This window comes from Varanus komodoensis, unplaced genomic scaffold (assembly GCF_004798865.1).
Source record: "Varanus komodoensis strain SLA01 unplaced genomic scaffold, ASM479886v1 scaffold15, whole genome shotgun sequence".
NCBI classification, from domain to species: Eukaryota; Metazoa; Chordata; class Lepidosauria; order Squamata; family Varanidae; genus Varanus; species Varanus komodoensis.
Genome location: NW_025335440.1, coordinates 1571146 through 1589281, shown reverse-complemented (window position 1 = coordinate 1589281; position 18136 = coordinate 1571146). Strand labels below are relative to the sequence as shown.

Here is an 18136-nt window from a genome sequence, read left to right as displayed (position 1 = left end):
GATTTCTGTGCTGTCCACTATGTCTAGGTTCCCCTTTCAAACCAGTGCACCCCATGAGGCTTGGAAACCTCTGCCACTCGCCTCCAAGCCCCTGTATATCGTTTCCCTGCCCAGAAATCTCTGGTGCCTGCATTTTCTGCTGTTGCTCATAGAGCTTGGCTTGGTAGCCGTGCTTCCCCATAGGCTCATGACCTGTTCCCTCTGCTTCTACATGTGGGCACTTGGAAACCTTCCCATCTCCTCCCGCAGGGATGATTCAAGCTGAACTAGGCGCTTCCGGGTTCTTGTCACCTGTTTGGTTCCACTGGGTTCTGATGGAGCGCATCCCTCTTCCATCGGCCCAGCTTGGCCCAAAATGTTTCCCACTGCCAAAAGAACTCTGAAGCTTTCCTCTCTGCATCACCGTCTCACCCACCCATGGAGGTGCCCCAGCCTCACCTGCCTGGCTGGCCCTGTGTGTGGGACAGGGACCCTTCCCACCCTTGTCCTCACAACCCCCTCCCATCACCTGCCCTCTCTCTGGACTGCTCATCGGCCCTTCGCTGCTGCAGCCCGTTTGCCGCCTCTGGGCTCCAGTTTGGAAAGCATTAGCATCAGAAATGCTGAATGGGGAGAAGGGGCTTGTTAATAATTCAGCAGGGAGAGAGTCCTCCTGCATTTCCGGTGGGAGCATTAGCTGTCCCGGTGTTTCGGCCAAGCATCTCGCAGGATGAAGATGCACAATTACCGTCTCTTCTTCTCCAGCAGCAGCACACTTTTAAAATCATCCTTATTAGGTTGGAGACGAGGTGGTAGTTTCTGAGAGGCGGCTGCCGCCAAGGGGAGGGATCACTTTGCATGCTCCCATTGGGCACGAGGGCACTTGGGGTCAGACAAGCTCTGCGGGGATTCGAGGCCACCTGCAAACAGCCCCGCCAAGCCAGTTTCCCTGGAAGGATGTGGGATGCAGGCCGACCACAGGCTGGGACCCCTCCTCCAAGGGGTGTCCTCGAGCCCCGGCCCTGGCTGCTGCTTGACCGTTTGCCCGCATGGACTTCGCTCTGATGGCTTTAAATGCCACCATCTGGTGCAACTTCCCCAGCCAGAGGACCAGTCATGAACCTCCCTCACAGGGCTGTTGTGACGGTGAGCTGCCTTGGGTTCCTCGCAGGCAAAAGGTGGGGTAGAAATAAGAAATAAAGGAAAGGCCCCAGATGTGACCTCTGGCACCTTCACCTGGAATGGGGCTGCCTGTGTGGGCAGGTCCTTCGCGTCATTTTCTTTCTGCTGTGGTGAGTTGGCAGCAGGTCCTGCCTCAATTTTCCCAGCTCAGGGGCATGTCAGTGCACAGTTTGTTTTCCTAAAGGCATTACCTGTCCCTCCGTCTCCCTCTGCCATACAACCACACGTCCCCACTACCCAAATACCTCTCGTGTTCTGCTGACACGACAGGCTAAGAAAAGACTCCACTCCTCTTCCGCCGTCCTTTGGTGAGCAGCATGAGGCAGCCTGGCGGCAGAAAGGTGGGGAGGTGGGACCACACGCACCCCCGCTTTCCCCTTGAACCGGTGCCAAGGGCTGGGATCTCACTGTGCAACTGAATACCAGGGAATGAAAGGAAACCTCCTAGCCCCTGAGGGGGTGGCTAAGTTTAGATGCTGAAGTGGTTTCTATCTGGATCGAAGGTGTCAGTAGTTCTAAGGCAGGGCTGTCTGCCAATGTGTGTGAACCGGCAGATTGACCACAACTGTCAACTCTTTGGACATTTAATGCTTGTTTATTCAGATAAAGTCCTGCAGTTCTGGCTGGAATTGCATCCTTCCTGATGGACACTTCCGTATGCTTGCATAATATCAAGACTTCCACAGTGGTGCTTTTTATGTGGCTGACAGAAATGTGCAGCCCCTGAGAACGACCCGGTTTGCACAATGGCTGAGCCTTGATGCGTATTTAAACCACGATGAGCATCTGTGCTCACAGACGCCGTCCTAAAAGTCAGTGTGCCGGCTCACACTGGGCCTATGCAAGTGATCAGACAACCCAGGCTACAACAGTCTGTGGGCTTTGCGATGGTTGTTTATTTATTTATTATTTATTTATTAAAACATTTTTATGCCACCCCATTCGCCGAAGCCTCGGGGTGGCTTACAACAATAAGTTAAAAAATAATTATAACATTAAATTTAAAAATATAAACATTAAATTAAAAATACAAAATACCACTATAAAATGAGCCGCCCTTGCACGACCAACCCCCCCCCCCCTTTCAGGGGCTGCAACGAGCCGCCGTTGCAGCTTCGAAAGGCCGCTGGCATGTGCTGCAGCCCACTGCAGAATAAGTAAGCCCCAGTGGGACCGCAGGCTGGGTTGACACAATTCCTGGGAGGAGAACCCACACTGGCTTCCTGCACGCCGTGCAATTTGCCTAACGACCCTTGGGAGTGGCCTCAGACCACCGCGCAAGAAGCCCCTGGGGCCACAGGAGCCTCCGCATGCGCTGCACAGAGCTTCCATGACATGGCAAGTCGCACATCCCACGAGTCATCGGGCATTCCCCGCCCGTGTGGAGGCATGGAAGAGGGAAGCCACTCCCCTCGTCCCGGTGGCTTCCTTCCCCGCACTCACCCAAACCGGCTGCACCTGCAAGAGAGGCGCCGCCGTAATGCTTCGCCCTTTGCTTCCAGGCACTGGGACGATGGCGCTTCCGTCATGGCAAGCGGCAACCTTGGGTTTAGGGGAGCTGGGCAGGGCTGTCCTGGTCAGGGCATTTTGGAGGGCACACGGTTCATACGGTTGCCATAAGCCAGAGACGACTTGATGGCATGTGGCAACAGTGACAACGGCAGCCTTCTGAGACTTCTTGCGGAAAACCTGGCTGGTCACCCGGTTGCAGATGGGCCTGGGCTGAAAACTAAGACTTAGGCTCTGGAAAGAAGCAGGCATTCCCCTGTGGTTAGCAGGGATGGGGTGATGCTCTCCCAGGGGAAGGAAGCATGGAACCCTGTCCACCGCTCTGCTTCCAGGCGGGGGGCCTGCCTCGGATGGACAGCACGGGAGAGAGGGACCCTGACAAGCAAAGGGGTAGGATGCTATTACTTCTTCTCTCCAAACCGCCTCTCTTTGCTGCTGCTCCAGAAAGGGAGGTCCCTCCCTGAAGGACCTTGCAGCCGAAGGAAGATGCTGGCTGGGCGTGGTGAGTTAGAGCCCAACACAACTAACTGGGGGCATCCGCTGAGGCAAGCGCCTGAGCAATGCAGCCAGAAGCTCCTGGAGAGCGGCAGACAGGATGGCATGGCGGCATTTTTGCGGCTGAATCGGGGATTCTGCTGAGGGGTGGAGAATGCAGCTCGGCGTAGGGCGGCTTCGGAGGCGGCAGAGAAGAGCTCAGGAAGGCTCAGGAGCTGCCACGAGGGTTTTTTACACTTCAGCTCTCTTTCTGGGGATTAGTTTCAGGTCCCAAAGACTCCTGTTACAGCTGATTCGACTGTAATCCTTCATGTCAGCAGCAAAAGAAGAGAAATTCAATGTCAGAGCTGGAGTGGGGGACTCAGTCGCTCACTCGCTCGCTCTTGCTTTCTCTCTCTCAGCAGAGGAGTGGCTCGGATCCCGGCTCGCCGTCGCCTCTGCCATTTCCCTGCTTGCCCGTCTTTCGCTATCTTTAGCAGGGCTGATTGATTCATTGTGGTGGGTTCTCTTCTGTGGGGAAACAGTTTTGGAACCGCGTCTCCCATGGAATCCAGAGCAGGGCTGACCCAGGCTCCTCACGAGCAAATGTTGCTGCCCCAGCACCATGGCGTGACTAGACTCCCGTGCCCTTTGGACTGGATGCAACGGCCTTCGAGGCCCTTCCAGCTCTCCTGATCTATGATTCTCTGTACCTCTTAGCTGAGTTAGAGGTAGGTATTTGTGACAAAGCAGGAGGGTTTTTAGGAACTCGTCCTGCTCTGAAGGGCCACACGAGGTGTGACACAAATTGCCCATCTGGTTCCAAAGAGCAACCAAAAAGGCATGCTCACCTTTACCTCTCCGGAATATCCAGCAGTGCGGATGTCGTGCTGTGATGTCGTAGTAAAACGTCTGACATATGCACAGAGAAGGGGAGGCATTGTTTGTATCCCTCTTGCATCACATCAGTCCTTGGTGTGGTCGTCCCACGGGGCACTTTGGTGAGACTGAGAACAGACAGCCAGAAGCCCTTCTCCAGATGGTGCACACCAGGCGAGGAGCACCCCTTGACAGCGTTTCATGCATGGAGGAGAAGGTGCTGGGTGGTCACTTCCAGTCCGGAGAGCTGCAGAGAGCCTCCCAGAGCAGAAGCGACCCCCACCTGGGACCCAGCGGCCACCTTTTCTTTGGGCTTCCCCAGGCAGTGACCCAGCCAGTGGGTGGGAGCAGGCTGTTGAACTGGAACAGCCTTTTCTTTCTGGTGGTCTGGCTGGGAGTGATGGTTCTTGCACTCCACTGAGCTCCCAGGCCAATGGCTTGACTCTGCATCAGGCCAGTCCCACATTTGAAATGTTCTGCTGATCCGTTTGTCGGCCTGACATCCCGTTCTGATATTAGAAGGGGGGCAGAACCTCTCTGTCTGCACACTCTTCGCCCCCGTTGTGACATCAGATGCTTCTGTCATGGCTCCATCGGCAGGACAGGGCAGCGGGTGGGGCTCACTGGATTCAGCCCTCCCGAGTCTGGCCCCTGGACTCTGCATTTGTCCGCATGTGGCAGCGGGCATGTTGCTTGTGAGAGCTGACTGCCTGCCCCCTCCTGCCTGGTGTAAATTGTGTTGCTGTATTGTCACATCCACGCATGTTCCTGGCACTGTTGCCTCTGGGTCTTGGGGGCAGGACGCTGCCTTCGGAGATGGATGGTCTTAACATGCAGTTATGCAAGCTGGTGGCCCGATCTTTTCCACGTTCCATATTTAGAATTGCTGGATCAGGGGGAAAATTTTTGCACACATCCCATTCCTTTGTCTTCAGCAATCTTTGTTTCCCCCTTAATTCTTTTCTTTGCTAATTGTGCTAAAGCCTCTCCCTCTCTTCATCTGTTTTAAGGACGCCTGGATAGAAAAAAGGAAGAAGGTTCGAAATAGCTTCATCAGCCCAGTTGTAGGAGTAGCGCTGCTTTGCAGAGAGAAATGTCCTTTCAGAGAGCAGGTACCTGCCTGCCCACAGAGCTCTCTGCATCGGACTTACTGACTATGATTCACCGTAACTACGATGACAGTGATGCTGCGGTTTTCCGCATCCCGCCGGTTTTCCTCCTGTGGAGAACCCAAGGCAGCCACACAGTCCTCCTCCACCCAACCTTATCCTCAGACCGACGGCCCTGGGAGGTGGGCTGGGCCGAGAGCAAGTAGCTTGCCCAAAGTCACCCAGGGGACTTCATGGTGGGACTGAACCCTGGCTCTCCTGGGTCCCCCGCCCAGCACTCAGACCACTGCCCCACACTGGCTCTGGGAAGCTGGCGTGGTGGAGAAACGGTTGCGTGGACCAGTCTGCCATGTCTGTTGCCACTACATGTGGGCTTCCATTGATATCTGCTCTGGGGTTATTTTGTTTTTCGATACAGCGTTTATGTTTTGCTTTTGCAACTGATGCCCATGGGGAGGCCTAAGTCTAAAATACAGAAGAGGAAGAAGAGCTATGAGCTGGGCCAATGAAGCATCCGAATAAATAGAGGTGGTCGTGGAAAGCTCAAAAAGCAACATAAAATCCAATTTAAGTGCTCCCAGCTGTGAAAGAGCTGTGAAATTCACACGAGAACAGGCCTGGCTCTGTGTGATTCCTGAAAGATGGCATGCATGCCAGGCAAACATGCCTGGAAGCAGGCTTCTGCTTTTTGGGTGCCACCACCAAAAGGGCTTTGCATATTTAAAAGCAGCACAACCAATCCAGAGGCTTCATTCTGCCTGTCAGTTGCAGGGACTAGGTTGAGTGTCACTAGCCTCTGAGCAGAGGAATCGCAGACGCGCAGAGACTGGGCACAAAAGCCGAACTGGAGGAAAACCAGCTCCATTGACCCCAGTCACTTCCTCCGTACCTTTGAAAGCTCGGTGGGTCGGACTCCTTTTGGAAAGCTCTGAGCAAACCTTTGCTGGTTTGTTCGCACTGGGGCAAGAGCATCTTCCATCGGAAGCCAGGTCACTTCCCCCTGCCCCCTGGCACCACCCTAGCCAAGCTGGGAGTCTGGTCAAAGATCCCCCCTTCTTCCCCAGAAGAGATCAGAAAACAGATGCACTCTTGGCGGGCTGCATCTCCCTTTGTTTCCATCCACCTTTTAGAAACCGCCAGAATCGGCAGTCTTGAGATCTGATGAGTTTTGTGTTTCGGGTGTCTGTTCCATGCTGTGAGACTTGCATCCTTTGCATCCGTTTTTTTGTTTTTTGTTTTTTTGGTGCCTCTGGCTCCAATTTTCTGACTCGACACAAGAAGTTTCCAAAATGTCAAAAGTATCAGACTTGCCCATTTTGGTGGTGCTTGTTTTTTAAGTACTCCTTCTCACATTTCCAACAACGCCAACCATCTGTGAGGTCAGCCATCTCAAGCCCTACGGAATTTCTTGCGCTTCTCCACTGCAGCTATTTGGAGGGGCAGCCTGTGCGACTCCTTCCCACCACCAAGGCGGCCTGCCTGGAGAAGAAGAGGCTGTGGTAGTTTCCCTCGTGTTGTTTTTCTAAGTGTGAGCAGTTCTTTGCTTGCAGTCTGGAGTGAAAGATCTAAAGCAAAGTCTAAGAAACCTCTTTCCACTTTAGTCTGCTGATTGTATGATCAGGTTCTGGGCAGTAGAGTTCTTGCTGAAATGTGAGTGGAAGGTGCTTAAAATATATAATAATGTGCCAGGTCCTTCGGTATTTTCAGTGACATGCCTGGAACCCCTCTGATGTCCTCCTGCTGGTAGGCAGAATACCTTCCTCAAGCAGACTTTTGGGGTGTCAAGAAATCTGTTGGGTTGGGTTTTGTTTTTCTTCTGTTCTTGTTCTGTGTTAACATCTTTGTTTTCTAATTGTTTGAATCTGGTGTTGTGAGTCCACCTGAGTGCCATTTTTCTTGCTAGACAGGCCAGGTACTTATAAAATGATGTCATAAATAATATAATTATCCCCATACAGGGACCCTGCAGATGTGCTGAACTACAATTCTCAGCAGCCACCAGCCAGTGTGACTAGCTAGGGGATGCTGGGAACTGTGGCCTGGCACATGCAGAGGGCACTGGACTGGGGAAGAGGCTCTGGTCTCAACACTGGAAGCAAGATGGTGGTACAGACTTTAATATTCTCTAGTTTACATGGTAAAAAAATATAGTGGTGTTGTACAGTGGTGAGAGCATGGGACTGGGACTCAGGGAATCCGGGTTCTAGTCCCCAGTCAGCCATGAAGCTCACTGGGTGACTTTGGCCCAGTCACTGACTCTTGTCTGTCCTACCTCACAGGGTTGTTGGCAGAATGCAGTGGAAAGAAGGAGGACCACGTAGACCACCTAAGGTTCCTCAGGCAGGATATAAATATAATCAATTAGTAATTCAAGATTAAATAAATGTAATCCCTATTTATAGATTTAAGCTCATTTATTCATTCAATGTATCACCCACCTTTCTACCAATAAAATGGTGCTCAAGATGGGTCCAGTCATAATTTTAGGGTGGACTGTTCCAGACCACGGGTTCTCAGGGTGGCCTGTCGGGAGGGGAACAACACCTGTTGGGCAACATTCTGGGTTTGGCTAACCCTACAAGAGGCAATGTCTCACAGCTCTTGGCAGGTTGTGCGACCCAGGCCGCACTCGCAGCCCGGCCTGCCCCACAGGGTTGTTGCGAGGATTAAATGGGGAGGGCAGAGGCATCGTCCCACGTACTTGGAAGAAAGGCAACAAACGCAAATGCTGCGTTTGCTGAACACAAGGCGCAGCTCTGGGCACATCCCCCAGATGCAGAAGCTGGTCTTGCCCCTGCCTCTCGCACCCAGTCCCCCAGGCGTCATATCCTGCAGCCATTCAAGTCCTGGGCCAGGAAGGTGGGGTTTGGATCCTGAACAAAGAAGGGGGAAAAGCCACATCCGCACACGACAGAGTCCTTGCTGAAGGGGCCGCTACCACGCACTTGCCAAGGGCCTTGCCCCTCCACTGAGGGAGGGCACTGAGACACACCCCGCCTCTAATGTGCAGCTCAGCTCCCCCCACCCCACAAACCCCGGGAGATTTTGCATGGGAGCACTCAGGAGCTAGGACCCCCCACACACAAGGACAAGACTGGTTCTGTTCCTCTCGGGGTAACTTTCTGCGCTTCTTGGCTCGGTCAGCTGCTCCATGCTGCCATCTATTGCCAGAGTTCGCCACCTGCGGCTGGATTGGTGGTGCATGAAACTTGGGCACAGCCTGCGCAGCTTCCTGGTGCCGGAGGCAGAAAGGGCAAACTGCACCCATGCGCCGGGGTAACCCGCTGGGCCCCCCATTAGAAGAGGGATATAGCAAGGTTGGCATTGGTGAAGGTTGGACCTAGTGGAGGGCCACTGGGATGGTGGCCGGTTTGCAGGATGAGCCATGGAGAGAGACTGAAGGAGCTGGGGCATTTCAGCCTTGAGAGGAGAGGACTTGGAGGGACCTGTTGGCGACATACAGGTATGTGAGTTGGTGTCACACGGAGGTGGAATGAGGCCTGTTTTTCCCTGCAGTGGAGGGCAGGACACGTTCCAATGGAGCAAAGCTCAGGGAACCAAGATTTAGGGCGGCTGCCAGGAAGTACTTCCTGATGGTTAGGATCCCTGGGGTGTGGAATGGACCTCCATGGGAGGTGGTTGAGGCCCCATCGGTGCGGGTGTCCAAGGATAGGCTGGACGTCCACATGGTGGGCATGTCGTGAGCGGAGCCGGCTGGATCTGGGAGTCAGACTAGATGGCCCGGGAGGCCCCTTCTGACTCGCTCTGTTTTTGTGTGTTTCTGTGTTTCTTGCCACTCTGCCCCATTTCCTGTGAGAGCTACTGGCAAATACTGGAGCAAGTGGTGAGTTGGGGCACTGGGTTTTAGCTCCCACCTCCCCTGGTTGATGTTAGCTGCGGGAGTGGGGTGAGCACCCAGGAGGGGAAGAGAGACCTGGAGCCTTTCCCCGCTCGAGCTGGGGGAGTGAGTTCTTCTGGACACAGCCTGATCCATCTTTGTGTTCTGTTGTTCTGCACTGACGGATTTGCTGCCCTGCCCTTTCCTTGGCGGACGTTTGGCACGTGCTTGTTTGCTGCTTTGCACTTTGAATGGTGCTCAGGAGCTACACAGGCAAGGTCTTGAGGGCTTCCATCCAGAATTGAACCGTCAGCTTCATTTTCTTCAAAAAAGAAAGGCGGTCAGGAAAGACATTGGACAGTCGGAGGCGGCTCTCTCAGGAGCTGTGCCTGACGTGGAACGTCGGGGCTGGGTGGCGACATCTGGGCCGAGGATTCCAGGTGGAAGAAGAACCAGCAGGAGCCAGTGCTCTGGCACATGCTAACCCATGTTCCCCTCCTTTTGTTGTTCCAGATTTCTCCTGGTCTTCAGCTGTCTGGTCCTGTCTGTGTTTTCCACCATCCCAGAGCATCACAAATTCGCCAACCAGTGGCTCTTCATTCTGGTAAGGGGGCTTTGTGGCGCCCTCCTCATCCACCCCCCTCTTCTGTGTCTGTCCATCGTCCAGGCTGTTCGTCATCCCATGAATCCGCCTCTCCTGCAGCGCCGTCCCCCACCCTCCGTGCTGCCTCCCCATCCTGTGCCGTGGGGCAGCAGTGCCTCTCCTGAGGGGGCTGGGCTCCTTCTCTGGGGTAGCCCCGCTGTGCTCCCCCAAGCTCCTCCTCATCACCGTCCACGCACCTGCCCAGGACTGGTGCAGGGATGGGGCCTCTGGATGGGCCGCCTGCCAGGCCTGTGTCTCGACAGGAGGGGGGCATTGCCTCACCCCCCCCCCCGAGTCGCCATGTGAGCTGCCTCGAGGAGGTGGAATGGGCTGGGCCAAGTGAAGGGGACGTGGCAACGGTGGCAAGCCACCTCCCCGCAGCTGGCTGGTCAGGAGAGGGGCTCCGGAGTGCCAGGAGCCGAGAGCAAGGCCTCCCCCACTGGCCCTCCTAGCCTCTCCCTCTGGGCGGAGGAGTCCGAGGCGGCACGCAGGCCTCTGGGACACTCCTCGGCTGAAATCCTCTCGCAGCTGCGGGATGGGAGTTGTCGTCTGGCCCATCGGGAAGGCTTCTGCTTTTGGCAGGGCTGTCAACTTGGGATAGGACAAAGTTTCCAGATGTTGAAAAAATATGCGGTTCTGATCCCACTCCTTGGAATAAAAGTTCTCAGCATCCTGAGACTTCATCTCTGTATTCCACTGGGCATTTTGATGTTGTCCTGTTTTGTTTAGCCCCGTCTTCTTGGAATGGCTGGAATTGCCATCTTCCCCTCTCCCCTTTTCACCGCTGAACTTCAGGGGTTGGCTGGCTTGGCTGCGCGCTCGCATGGCCCTTGCACTTGCGCTGTTCCCTTCCGCACGTTCTAGACAGGCAGAAGAACTTAGCTGGTGTCCAGGCATGCAGGGCATTTGTCAGCCAATTCAACAAAGATGAAACCCAGCAAGAATATTTTAAACTGAAATGCTTGATGGGGTTGCATTTAAAATTGGAGTTTGGCATATGCCATGCAAACACCTCAGGTACCCAGGGTGCAAATCTTTGAAATAAACACAAAACAAACTACTGGCAGCAATTAACTGCCAACTTAAATATGCATTCCTAGGCTAGAAATTGGCTGGCTCTCAGTGTTTAATCATAGAAACATAGAAACAGAGCGAGTCAGAAGGGGCCTCCTGGGCCATCTAGTCTGACCTCTGGCACCAGCCAACTTCGCTCACGACATGCGCACCATGTGCATGTATATGATTACGTCCCAGGACAGTTTTGCTGCCCGGAGTGGACCCCACAAGCACTAGGCTGAGCACTTTAAGAAGTGTGGTGAGGCAGCCAGTGTTGCCCAGTGGCTACCGAGTTGGACTGGAGCTGCTGGGAGGCCCAGTTCATCTGGCTGAAAGCCCCGCCCAAGAAGCTCCAGGAGCTTGTGCGGTGATTGAGCTGTTCTCCACCCCCTTTTCAGCTGCAGCCCTGTAACCCTGTATGTCTCGGAACTCAACCCTAACCCTGTTAATCTGGCATTTTGTGATGCTAAGCCCAGTTTCCCCAAGCTAGCTGGGGAATGTGGGGTGTGGCAGTCCAATACAAGGCTGGGCTTCAGGAATTCACTGCCCCGCAAGATGCTGTGATGGCTACAGAGCTCCAGTGGAGCCAAACTGTACGTGGCATTAAGAATGTCTTTAGCAGGCAAGGGGGAATTGTTCAGCCCCCACCCACTGGGTCCGAACACCGCCTGCACTCTGTCTCTGCACCATTCCCAGGAGGAATTCTCAGCTGCTCATACCAGCAGTCTGTATGGGTTCACTCCGCAAGGTAGCCCTCATTCAAGGATTGAGCACGGGTGACTGAATTGTTGCCGTTACTGGGATGGGGGTTGCCTGAACCCAGCAGCAGCAGCAAGCCACAGTTCTCTTCATGGGTTGTCTGAGGTTAACCAACTGGCTGGTTACCCCCAGCAGCTGAATTCAGACAATGCAGCAACCCACACTCAGCCCATCCTCGGCCCCTGAGGGTTGGTTGTCACGCTGTGTGTCTCCAGATGTTTGAAGACCTCAGACAGGAAAGAAAAGGGCAGAGTTCTCCCCACCCAGCCAGGCACACCTGCTGTTTCCTTCCATGCTGCTTTTTAAACCTGGAGCGGCTGGAAAAGCTCTTCTTCGCGCGCCGTGCCTGGCTAGGCCCAGCCAAGGCCTTTCCGCAGCTGCCTGCGCGTCTCTTAACTTGTTTACTTCAGTGGCACCATTTGTGCACGTGGCTCTTTGCAAGGAGCAGGCCCAGGAGACCTCCAGCCTAAAAATAGATGGCCGGGGAACAATGAGGGAAAGAGAGGCAAGCAGAGCTGGGGACAAAGGCAGGGCAGAGCGTGGGGAGGACTTGTGTTCCTCGCCGTCTCTTGTGCCCAGGCTTGGCTGCAGTTCGGGAACGAGGGGCTTGTGCAGAAGGCTTTGCAGAAAGGGTGAATTTAGCAGAGGAGGGAGGAGGGAAGGAGCAGAGACAGGGCACCTGCAGGTGTTGTGGGAGGCAGGCTGAAGCGTCTGGGACTGCCGGGGGCTGGGGGCTGTTTGCGGTTGGGACAGCAAGAACAAGGGCTCTGAACAAGGATCTGAGAGTGGACAGGCAGCCAGGAAAGGGGATTTCAGGAGGAGCACTGAAGACTCAGAGCATCAGGCGAAGGCCAGTGAGGAAGGCCGGTTGGACCTGAGTGGAGCAAGGAGAGGTGATAAAAGACCAGAGGGAAGGAGATTGCTCAAGCGAAGCTGTGGGAGGTACCAGGGATCTTACTGGCCGGTCTGGGAGGAAGGGCTCTGCTTTCGGAAGGACTAGGGCAGAGGAACAGCAATGGATGCCCAACGCTTGGGCCTCCGGGAGGCATCTGGTCGGCCTCTCTGGGGCATATGCTGCCGGATTAGATGGCCCTCTGGGCTGATCCAGCAGGAAGGCATAGGCTTGATAGCTTGCATTCCTGGATGCCACAGAAAATTCGACTGGCAACTTGGGGGCAGGAGGAGGACCAAGTCCAGGACCTTTAAAAATGCAGCTCACCCCAAACTGTCAGGGACAGCTGACGCTGGATTTCTTTCGGGAGAGATGGAGACTAAATTAAGAAGGTCCGTGTGACTTTTCCCTCCAGTAAGCAAAACAGGGGCTTGTTTGTGCAACACACCAAAACATTGAAAAAGCTGACTGCAGGAAAACGTGGCTCTATTGACTCATGCTTAGAGGGGTCGTGGAGGGACATGGGGGGCTGTGCAGATGGGCTGAGGGCAAGGCGGTGTGGGCGCCGGTGGACCTTTGGTGAGACCCAGGAAGCTGGAAGGGATGGGCTGAGGCTCAGAGAGGACGTGCCCTGTGTGCGGAAGGTGCCAGGTTCAATTCGCAGCATCTCCAGAAAGACAGAGCCTTTCTTTGGCGTTCTGGGTGGAGCTGTGAGCTACTGAGCCTGATCATGTGGGGGATGAATTGACCCCCACTGGCCACATGCCCATAGCGACTCCCATGTTCTCAGCTGCTGAGATTCCTGATCAGGATTTCTCCCCAGGAATTCCAGGCCGGCAGGCAGCAGGGCTCTCTTGCTGTTTTTCCCCAGAGGTGGGATTCAAAGGTAGACTGCTCCCTAACTTGGAGGTTCCATTCAGCTATTACAGCAATTGGTAATGGGCAGAAATATCCTCAGCCCTAACTTTTAATTCTTTCTGAAAATCCTCCAGATTAGCATCCCTCTCCAAATGTGAATTTCCTAGTTTCATGATTTCTGAGGCTAAGGAGAGAGAATTTCATGGTTTCTTAGGAGAATGCTTTTCTTTGCCTTTTGGATTTTCCTATTAATCAGCCCTCCTGGGGGAACATCCGACCTGCCCCTGCTCTCCTCCCAGGAATTCTGAGAGCTCGGAATGAAGGAGACCACCTGCACTGGCTGCTTCCTTTCACTGGGATGGTTGCCTTCCAGCCTGCCCAGCCGCCTGCTGCCAGCCCCACCCCTGATTTTTCTGTCTCTTTCCCCACCCCTTGCAGGAGTTCGTCATGATTGTGGTCTTCGGGCTGGAGTACATCATCCGCGTGTGGTCGGCGGGCTGCTGCTGTCGCTACAGAGGCTGGCAGGGCTGCTTTCGGTTTGCCCGGAAGCCCTTCTGCGTCATAGGTAGGCCCTCGCGGTGCCACTGGCACCTGGCGCCTGCTTTGCCGCATTCTGGACGGGAGGCAAACGGCAAGAGGTGCCTGTCTGAATCTGGGCTTGCATGCGAGGGATTCCCGGGGCAGCAGAACCAGCAAGGGGCCTCGTGGCACTTGAAAGACCAACGTGCTTACTCTGGCAGTAGCTTCTGTGAACTTTAACCCACTATCAGATGCATGAAGAGTTACCAAAAGTTATTTGCTTCTTTAAAGAACAGACTTTTTTCCTGCTCCTCTAGCCAAGAAGACTTACATAGAGTCAGGGAAAGTCAGCTGGCCTTTTCCCGGAGGCTTATAATCCAACAGCCATGCCGAATGTCGCATTTGGTAGAAAGCTGGGCTGCCCATCAATCAAATCAATGCGTATGATCAAAAGGACGTGACACGAAAGGGGTAGGGAAGGGGAAAGGGCAGAAGAGAGCTCACCGGGGGCCCCTCTTCACTGAGGGAAGGTGTGAGTACACACACCTGCCGTGCTGGAGCTTCTGCCCACAGACCTCCTTCCTCCTGCCCTTGGCTTCTTGCCCCTGCAAGGTATCCCCGCAGCCTCGTGTTAATTGCTTCGCCAGTTGCCCAGATGTGCTTTGAGAATGGCTGCTCGAAATAATGCGATTGACGGAGCTTGCATGGAAAGGCCCTTCTGGCCCCGCAGTTCACAGCTCTTGCGGTACCGCTGCTGAGTCTACCCTGCCCAGGCACACGACAGTCTCCATCACTCTTCATGCACCTGGTCAAGTGGTGCATGAAGGGGTCCATGCAAAGAGGGGCTGTAATTCAGCGGACTTTGATCCTCAGCACATCCAGGAAAGCTGGAAAAACTCCCGCCTGGAACCCCAAAGAGCCGCTGCCAGTCAGTGCCAACATAACTGGGCTAGGTGGGCCAGGGGTCTGACTTGGTGCAAAGTTTATGCAGAATTAATTAATGTGCTCGCCTTGTCAGGCACCACAAGACTCCTTGTTGTAAACCTGAGAGTGATGCAGGAAGCATTTCTGCACAAAGGTTCTCCAGAGCATTTGGAACAACTCAGGGAAGGCAACATGTTGTCTGGAAAGGTTATTCCGGTTCTTTGCTTTATATCACAGCTTCCATTTTGGATGCTTTCTGGTTGTGGTTTTTGCCACCAACCCTGCAGAGAATTTGATGGTGGTGGAGGTGCTGGTAGAGGTGGCAGAAAAGTCCAAGAGGGGTAGCCCTGCCCTAGCTTTTCACACCCGGGCGGAAGCCAAGCCTGGCTCCAAAGTCCAGAATAGCCAAAGACGCGCTTGTAGTTGCTGCGTCACTTAGCTGGTTTTGACCGGTTGCTGCATTTTGATTTAAGCCAGGCCCAAAATGGCAGTGGCATGAGCCACCCCTGTGGATTTGATGCTGCCAAGGCAACTGGGGCAAATGACTCTTTAACCCCTTCCTTTCTAGTGCCCACCGCAGGAGTGACCCCGCAAGCAGCTCAGGGAGGCATTTTGCAGGCATTGTCGCTTCATCTTGAAGAACATGTGTGGGGTCATAAAGGGGAAAGGGTTCTTCCAGGCAAGCTTGGGAAGTGGTGGGGGCTGGATTAGAGAAGTGATGCCTTAGTGGGGAAAGCAGCAACCACCACAAAAGGAAAACTAAGCATTTTTCCTGCCCACCCTTTTTCCCCCAACAAACCTTATGAAAAGACAGAAATAGCTAGGTCCATGCGCGCGCGCGCGCGCGCGCGCTCTCTCTCTCTCTCTCTCTCTCAATCTCTCTTTGGGGGGGGGGGGGGCAGTCACCTGGACCTTCACATCTCCAAGCTGAATTCAGTCCCCTGTCTTCCCATTGGGTGGTCTTCAACTCTTTCACCTTAGGATTTCTGGCTGCAGAAGGGTTTCAATAACAGTTTCCCAGAGCAGAAACTGGGGCATCCCAGCCTGGTTGTGATGCCAGAAACACGCAGCTAGCCCTGAGTAGTCTTCCGAAGCCCACTTCAGCTTGGAATGGGAGCACAGCATCACTTGTACGAAAGAATGGCGATAGATCTTGCAGCCAATTTAAGGGCATGACATGCTGGAGATGTTAGACTGTTTCCAGTGTCATTTAACTTCAGGTTAAACAGTGCGGGAGCAGGACCACAGCTAGCCCATACAGGTGTGGCTGGACCGACCTCTTTCTTTTGCCCCACTGAGCGACCCCCCCCCACCCCACCATGCTGTTCCTTTTGCTGAGCTGTGCTGCTCCACCACCGATGGGAGACCACGGGCGCCACCTACTGGAAGTCCCGATCCCTGCACCCATTCCTCATTCTGCGTGTCTGCCGTAAGAATGCCTTTGGAGACCTCTAAACTGAGAAAGAGAAAACCTCCCCTTTTGCACAGTGATCCCATTTCAAGGAAGGAGCCTCATTTTAAAACGATAAATGAGGGGTGCCCCCCACCACCGCCACAGAGTGCCAAATCCTCTGCAGGCGTATGTGTGTAACTTTGGCCAAGGGGTGATCCTTGCTCTCCAGATAATTAGCTTCCCTTCAGTGGCCAGGCCCCTGTCACTAGCCCCACGCCCCTTTTCCCAGGTCACCCCTCGCTTGATGATCTCCTGGCCTTTGTGTAGTCTCTTCTCGCACTTTGAAAGGCTGAAGTGCCTCTCCTAAGGCCAGGTCAATTGTTATTTTATTGCATTTATCTTTTGCCCTTTTCCCTCGTGTGTGATACCCAGCATGACCAACATAGCTCCACTGTAGCCCCACAACAACAATCCTGTGAGGTAGGTTGGGCTGAGAGCCTGTGACTGGCCCAAAGGTGCCCAGTGAGCTTCAGGGCCAAGTGGGGCCCCCCAGGGCCCCAGTCCAGCACTCTGGCCACCATGCTCCACTGACTCTCAGGCAGGAGGAGACTAAAGCTCGAATAGGTCAGGTGGTGGCAGTTTGGCCACACCCACCACCTGCTCGAAGGCCCCAGAGGCTTCCCTGTGAGGGAATTTGGCCCTTGGGCAGTTAAGCAGCCCTGCCTTAAAGAGAGAGGCTTCACTGAATGGGTGGAGGACGGTGCCAAGGCAGGCTTGCCCGCTGGCCTCACCTGTGCTCCTCCTCTCCTCTCCTCTCCTCTCCTCTCCTCTCCTCTCCTCTCCTCTAGATTTCATTGTCTTCATTGCATCTCTGGCCGTCATCGCTGCCGGCACCCAGGGGAACATCTTTGCTACCTCAGCACTGCGTAGTATGCGCTTCTTGCAGATCCTGCGCATGGTGCGCATGGACCGCCGTGGTGGCACCTGGAAACTCCTGGGCTCGGTGGTCTACGCCCACAGCAAGGTGAGAGAGCAGCCGTGGTTGATGTGGGAGTGGAGGAGGAAGCGCACAGAGCTGGGGGTGGACTGCGCATCCTCCAAATGTGGGGGGGACGGGGCTTCTTGATAAGCTCTGCAACAGGCAGTGCAAGAGAGGCCTCTATGGAAAGATTGTGTGGCACCCTTGCCCCCTACCAGCAGCACTCCAGGGCAAGGTTCAAGGCCCAGCCAGCCCACTCCCGAGACAGGAAACAAGGCTCTGTCAGGGCATCCCATGCCCTACACCCGGCATTGTCCTTTCCCACACTCTCAGACACAATTAGGCTGGATTACTGGGGGGCAGGTTCCCCCGGGGTTAATTTTAAAGGGGTGGGGGTTTGTTGTTTGTGAGGGGGCTTTTGTGCTTCTGCAAACCGAGGGCTTGTCATTTGCCTGCCCATGAGGCTGTCTCCTCCTCCTCAGTGTCCCTGTTGATGTGACACCCTAGACGAGTCTGCCTGGGAGATCCCACAGGAGATTTGCATGGGCCCTTCAGCACAAAGCCGATGGGGACACGGTTAGAAAGCTACTGATGGAGATCAGGGCAGGGCAGCCGCATCTGTGTGGGTCTCGACATTCCCTTGGGAGAAGCACAGCGATGGCCAGGCAACTGCAGACTCACAAAGCAGGTTGTTCCAGAGTTCTTTCTCGATGTGGCCAGGATTAATTTTTCTGCTAGGACAGTTGACCCAGCAGTGTGTCCCCCAGGTGCTCTAGACTCCAGCTCCCAGCACGACTGCTTGGGAGACGGCAGGCACTGCAGTCCAAGATGCATGGAGGGCATCAGGTCAGGAACAGCTAGCATAGAATGGCTCCTGGGATGCACCCCCTGTAGTTCCCGGTGGCATTCAGACTGCTCCCACGAGGGCTAAAGGTCAGGAAAGGAGGTGGGTGCGCATGCTGGGGGGCTCTTGGTGACCCCAGACCCTCAACCTTCCTGCATTGTGCAAGATCTGAAGGGGGCTCCGCCTGCGAATGTTTGAACACTTCTGCGCAATGACACCTGCTGATCACGTGGAGGTCTCTGTCTGCATCCAAGCCAAAGTGAAAACGCGCAAGCCCAAATTTGTGGATCTTCTCAAAA

The 18136-nt window shown here is 54.5% G+C and overlaps 1 protein-coding gene across 1 annotated transcript in view; it reads left to right on the top strand.

Moving 5' to 3' along the window:
- Positions 1-18136, top strand: part of KCNQ4 (potassium voltage-gated channel subfamily Q member 4) — an 83687-nt gene that overhangs the window by 40407 nt on the left and 25144 nt on the right. The window contains exons 2-4 of the mRNA XM_044424963.1: positions 9484-9574; positions 13617-13743; positions 16863-17038. Coding sequence (XP_044280898.1) covers positions 9484-9574; positions 13617-13743; positions 16863-17038 — 394 coding nt within the window. The remainder of the gene's footprint in view (positions 1-9483; positions 9575-13616; positions 13744-16862; positions 17039-18136) is intronic.